This window comes from Oncorhynchus masou, chromosome 24, assembly GCF_036934945.1.
Source record: "Oncorhynchus masou masou isolate Uvic2021 chromosome 24, UVic_Omas_1.1, whole genome shotgun sequence".
Classification (NCBI taxonomy): Eukaryota; Metazoa; Chordata; class Actinopteri; order Salmoniformes; family Salmonidae; genus Oncorhynchus; species Oncorhynchus masou.
The window spans coordinates 91,999,676-92,006,474 of NC_088235.1; the positions used below are offsets into that span (position 1 = coordinate 91,999,676).

At 40.2% G+C, this 6,799-nt stretch overlaps 1 protein-coding gene across 1 annotated transcript; it reads left to right on the forward strand.

The window, feature by feature from the left end:
- Positions 1–1,815: 1,815 nt before the first annotated feature.
- LOC135513021 (putative divalent cation/proton antiporter TMEM165) lies at positions 1,816–5,931 on the forward strand. Its single transcript, XM_064935654.1, has 6 exons — positions 1,816–2,186; positions 2,691–2,919; positions 3,575–3,750; positions 3,876–4,052; positions 4,339–4,444; positions 4,551–5,931. Exons 1-6 carry the CDS (start codon positions 2,037–2,039, stop codon positions 4,625–4,627), a joined length of 915 nt encoding a protein of 304 aa, XP_064791726.1. The 5' UTR covers positions 1,816–2,036; the 3' UTR covers positions 4,628–5,931.
- Positions 5,932–6,799: the final 868 nt, after the last annotated feature.

Below are 6,799 nucleotides of genomic sequence, written 5' to 3' on the forward strand. Positions count from 1 at the left end.
AGCCATGTAAGTGAGAGGTGCTTTAGAGCACAGTTGATTGGCAGTCTGGAGAAGGGAATTATATTTATTATATTCAGCCCAAGGGCACAATGCACAGATTTTGAACACTTGCTCAGCATCCCTACTTCCCACGACTATGCCTGCAGCACACATTACAACCACAATGTTATTTAACTGGTCGTTCAGTACATTACCGTTCTATACAACATTGCTCACCGTTCTGTCATGCTGAACACACTCCTTCAAGGGTTTGTATATATATATATATATTCCTTTATTTTTAAAATGCATAATACAAAAGGATCAACAACTTACATCGCTACATCAAACATGTATAATAAAACAAAACACAGGTATAAACAAGAAAATAATAAAAAATATATATCAATATATACAACTTTTTTTTTAAAGAACGACAATTCTAATGCAATTGTAAACACTCAGAAATAGGGATAATGTCTTAACGAGATTATTAAATTCAATCAAAAATATTTGTAATTTTGGTATAGAATTCTGGAACTTTTGTTAGTGTATAAAAAACATGGGTAGTGTTCAAAACGGTAAATATGTATTCTGCAAGGTTTTCCCAAAATTCTATCACAGATTTACATTCATAGAACGAGTGAGTCAGATTTTCACATTTTTTTAGCAGAAAACGCAGATATCATCAATAGCTACAAATTTGGACAACGTAGAATTACATGGATATATCTTATGTAGAATCTTAAAGTGCACTTCCTTAAATTTGTTTGGTATACAATATTTGTAAGGCATCAACCAAGCTTTTTTCCAGACAATGTGAGGAATAAGCATGTTCCAGAAAAATGTTCCTCTAGGCATTAGTTGGTTCCGTGAATGGAAAATGTGTCTTATGTATTTATTACAACAAGATTTCTCAAGTAAGCCCACCCCTTCCAAACTGAGTTCTGGATACGCTTTGTGATCATCACCAAAGCGAAGATGAGTTTATTAGTGTAGTTAGACCACTGGAAATGGCTTCGATCACATAAATAAACTCTCTGAAAGGTATTGGAAACTCATTCAATGTTATAAATTGTTCATATGCAAGAATATTAACCCTGTTGTCGAAAACATCAAAAACAATGTCAATATTCCTCTCATGCCAGCTAGGGTAGAACAATGACTTATTCCTTAAAGTTATGTCTGAAAAAATGTGCAGGAAACATATTTTCCAGGACATTAAAGCTTGTTGGTGAAACCTAGACAATTTAGCGGGTAATCTTTCAGGAATATAATTACATTTCAGTAAAAATGTAAGACCTCCCAACTTATTAAACACATTGTTTAGAATGAAATTGCAAGTTGATTCTGTATTGACCAAACATTTTTTCAATCAATTGATCTTGAAAGTGTTATTTATGTAAACAAAATCCAACACTTCCAGACCTCCTTCAGCTGATATATTTGAGAGGACTGACTTTTTTCCGTTTGTAAGATTTATTTTTCCAGATGAAGTCAAGAAAGTTCTTGATGATCTCTATACAGGTAGAGGGATTTACAAATACAGATAATGAGAAGTACACAACGCGTGACAGTCCCTCTGCCTTGGACAGAAGCACTATCCCACGCATAAACAGATCCCAATGAGATCCCAATGATTAAATATATGTTTTCTTAATTTTAGGAGAAATTCGAATGTTGTCTGACTAACATGGGTTTGCAAGCATCTCGAGTGACATTTTCCATGACATCTAAAAATTGAAAGTTGAAATAGCCAATGAGAGTAGGTACGTAGGGACATTACATACACGCCCTCCTTTCAGCGGTCCAATCACATAAGTGGTTTGTGTACTTGTCTTTCAGGTAACAACTTCACATACCGTATGAGTTTGAACAGTCAGTGAGGGACAGATTGCCTTTACTAGCTAGCTATGTAGTTAGGCCGTTTACAGCTAATTATACCGAGTAATTCATGCAGTCAGGGGGCAGTCATTTTTATAATTTAACACATAGCTACGCTACTACAAATTGCCCGTATTATCAGTATTTTAACACAATCTGCACGCTTCGCTGAAATGCTTCTCCTGGCCGGCGTAAGGGATGGAAGGGCTAACAGAAGTGTGATATGCGTCCTGCTGCCCATGGCTGTCGCGGTGTTGCTGTCGGTCGGAGTTGCTGGGATCCAGGAGGAAAACAAACATGTCCAAGAACAAACGCCACAAGAGGTAGTTAGCTAGCAATCATTAATCAAATGCAATACACCGATGTTTCGCATGCATGCTAACGGTAGCATACTAGCTAACTATGGTTAGCAACTCGAAAGCATTCCACATAGATAGCTAATGCTAACTAGCTAGCCAAAGCAACGTCACCGCCACCAGTATATATTCCCCTAGTCACTGACCTCCTTTCGAGGTTCACGTTTTAGGGTCGACATAGCTAACGTTAGCTGGCTGTTCCTTTCTAGCTCGTGTGGTGTTCAGTTCCGCGTTGTTATGCCCATGTCACGAGCCCAAGTCAGGAAGTTGAACTGGCAATGAGTGAAGTAATTGATTCTCATAGCTAACAAGTATTATTGTGCCCCTCACTCTACGTGACTTGACTACCCGCTTCAATTAGACAGCCTTTACACATTCCAAGATACAGTATGTGGACATACAAATCATAACATGGTTTTCATAGCCAGCCTGTTCTGGACCTCAAGTGACATTTGTTTCCCCCTTCAACAGAAAGCACCTACTGCTCATGCCATTGGCCCCGAGGTCAGTGGAAATGACTCCAGCAAATCCGAGAACCTGGGCTTCATCCATGCCTTTGTAGCTGCCATCTCTGTCATCATTGTCTCTGAGCTGGGAGACAAGACGTTCTTCATCGCTGCCATCATGGCAATGCGCTACAACCGCCTCACCGTGCTGTTGGGGGCAATGCTAGCCCTTGGCTTTATGACCTGCATCTCGGGTTAGTGGATGATCCTGGGGGTGGGGGGGAGGGTGCTGATGATCATGGGGGGCGATTCAAAATGGGGTATACAGTTGAAGTCGGGAGTTTGCGTACACTTAGGTTGGAGTCATTAAAACTTGTTTTCCAACCACTCCACACATTTCTTGTTAACAAACTATAGTATTCTACACAATTTGCCATGTCTTACTCTATCTGAATGACTCAAACTTAACATCAATGGTGGGCCTCATGCCATGACCAAAATACTCTTGAATGCCTAGCTTTTATTTTGGTGATTGTTAGTTATCAAATATTATATTTTATTTAAAAATATCTAGGTCCATTATCTTTTCTACATACTTTATTTCGTAAACTTAAAGTTTGAGTTGTTTAAGTTTACACGGAAAGCTTTACAATCCCAACAATTATTTTCATTTAAAAAATATTTGTTTTAATGTTTGGACAAGGCGGCCTGAAAAACACTTTTCTATGCAGAAAGCCCCCTGTGTTTAGAATGGATGTGACATGGCTTCTAAGTTCATTAATGTATCCCAATTAGTGGAGGTACCACTGATGAATCCTGGATTTGTCCGAATGTTTGTCTGAATATTTGGATCTGTACAGACTACAGGGCCGTCACCTTGCCTGTTCTTTGTCTTTGTGTTTTTATCAGTGATGTTTGGTTATGCCACCACCATCATCCCCAGGATCTACACATACTACGTGTCTACGGCTCTGTTCGCCATCTTTGGTGTGCGCATGCTGAGAGAGGGGCTGAAGATGAGTCCAGATGAGGGTCAGGAGGAGCTGGAGGAGGTGCAGGCTGATATTAAAAAGAAGGATGAGGAGGTCTGTACACACACACACACACACGGCCCATACCTACATTTGCATATTGTTATGCATTTTCATATTAACCTGCTGTATCTTGTTCTAGGGATTCAATGTTTGGCTTGTATTCTAATTTCCTATAGCTGCAGATGTCTAAGCTGCTAAATGGAGCTGCAGATGTGGAGTCGGGCTCAAGCCACCCTCAGAGGAAGTGGCACAGCTTCATCTCGCCTGTGTTCATCCAGGCCTTTACCCTCACCTTCCTGGCAGAGTGGGGAGACCGCTCTCAGCTCACCACCATCATCCTGGGTGCCCAGGAGGTGAGTCCTGACAGAGCCACTGTCGAGTCTGTCTGCTTGCCTAGTCAAAATGGAACATTCTGGCAAATGTTACACTGACTTCAAACCAAGGCTATAATGCTTAGGTGTGGCAGTGGATACAAAGTCAGTTAATGATTATGGTTAGGATGAAGAATTACTGTTGCTGTGTATACTCAAAAGGAATTATATTGTTAGGGAATTATTGTTGTGTTTTTTCTACTGTACTGTCATGCTTTTTGGTTCTGTGAGAATGTTAAAGATGTCATAAACCAATGCTCTGTCTCAGGATCCTTTTGGAGTGGCGGTGGGTGGTACTCTGGGGCACTGTCTGTGCACAGGACTGGCTGTGGTTGGAGGAAGGATGATTGCACAGAAGATTTCTGTCAGAACTGGTAATGTTTTGTTTTCTTCCTGGTCAAGTGGTCATCATAGCCTATACTGTAATACATGTTGTAGTCACCAGAATTGTGTTATGGACTGTTTTTCTTTCCTCCTCAGTTACAATCATTGGTGGGATCATGTTCCTGGCCTTTGCCTTCTCTGCCCTCTTCATCAAACCGGATGCTGGGTTCTAATTGGAGGGAAGACTTTCAGGCAAAGTTTGTACATATCTGTAAAGCTCAACTATGTTTATTAAGTGTGTGTGTGTGGTTGAGAGGGAGAAATATGGAGAATATTCTCTAATGGGGCTGAGCGAGTGTGTGTGATTTCTGTTCTCTTGTCTTACTAAGTCTGTGATCCCTCACCGGTCTGAGTCCTGTGGCCTATACTAAGAACAAGACTTACCTCTCCCTCACACTCAGGGCCGTCAGTACTGAGCTTGGGTCTGTTTATTCATGAATTCCCCATCATTATTATATTATGCTTTAAAGTCCTACTCCAATCTAATTTTCACCTAATTTAACACCTGATTTACGTAACGGGGGGCGCTTTCCTCTTGTTCTCTATTGCACCAGTATTGTTCCTCAAGCAAGCCAGGAGATCAATGACATCATAGGGCACCATCAGACCAACTCATCAAAAGCCCTACTCCTTGAAGTTTGCAGTTGCTCCCCCCCCTCCCCCAAAAAACACTTGTGCAACATTTATTTTAATTTTTTTACCCTTGTGTGTACTTTAATGTATTTATACTTGGGATATTGCTTTTCAATAGGAAAAGTACAACAACAAAAAATATGCCGGCTGAACACTGACTCCAGGTCTGTCCCATGGAGTCCAGTGTTATGGCCACTGTGAAGCGATTCAGTCCCTTTGATCTATGGCCAGGGGGGGGGACCCCATGGCCAGTGTGTCCCAATGGAGGCTGTGGGGGGAGCTATAGGAGGACGGGCTCAATGTCTGGAATAGAACCGTATCAAACCCCGTTTGACTCCGTTCCAGTAATTCCATTCCAGCCATTACAATGAGCGCCTTCCTCCTATAGCTCCCCCATCAGCCACCTCTGGTCTGTCTGCCACTCATATTGCTACTAGGGTTTATTAAGAGGTTGTCTGATGCCTACTGGCGACGAAATCATGGAACAAATTATTTCTTTGCTTCCTCCTAAATTTCACTGCTGATAAAAAGGACCTAAGCCACTAAGTCTACTGCACCTGTCCTGAGTGTTTGGTTATGGTAGTTATTTACAACTTTGAGGCACAGATGAGGATTTTGTTCTTGTTAAGGTTTGCATTTTTTTGAAGGTACTGTAAGAGAATAATCTTCTTCTTTTTTTTTTAAGTGCACAGGGTAATGTGACTCCATTGTCAATATTTGACCAGTTGTACCCTGTGACGAACAAACAGGCGTGTACATGTACGTGGTTTGAGACAGATGAACTTTTGATTGTTGTAAATCCTGATCAATGCTTAAATGCTCAATAAAACCTGTCTTGCCTAGACTCTCTTACCTTAACTACTTTTTCAGCCCCTACATTTTATGTACCAAGTTATTCTGGATATTTACATTTGTTATTTAGCAGACGCTCAATCTTATCCAGAGAGACTTACAGGTGCAATTAGGGTTAAGTGCCTTGCTCAAGGGCACAGATGGAATTTTCACCTTGTCAGTTCATGGATTTGAACTAGCAACCTTTCAGTTATTTGCCGGATTGCAGCGAATTGCAAGCAGGTTTCTTACCTGACCATTGACACTCGATTTCTGGTTTGGTTTGTCCATCAAATGATTGTTCAACTGAAAACATCAAGTTGTTTTTATTGAATAAGGGGAGAAAACAGCACTGTTTGCTTTAAAATGTTCCATTATGTTTAGTGTATGTAAGATTAGTCTGGCTCTAGAAACTCATTTATAGCAGTACACTCCTTGCAGTGATATTAAAATGCCTTCAGAATGTGTCTTAAGGTTTTCACACAACTTAGTATCTTTTTTAATATGGGTACTATGAGAACAATTAAATACAGTTGAAGTCGGATGTTTACATACACCTTAGCCAAACACATTAACTTAGTTTTTCACAATTCCTGACATTTAATCGTAGTAAAAATGTGTTGTCTTAAGTCAGGATCACCACTTTATTTTAAGAATTTGAAATGTCAAAATAATAGTTAAGAATGATTTCAGCTTTTATTTATTTTATCACATTCCCAGTGGGTCAGAAGTTTACATACACTCAATTAGTATTTGGTAGCATTGCCTTTAAATTGTTTAACTTTGGTCAAATGTTTCGGGTAGCCTTCCACAAGCTTCCCACAATAAGTTGGGTTAATTTTGGCCCATTGCTCCTGACAGCTGTTGTAACTGAGTCAGGT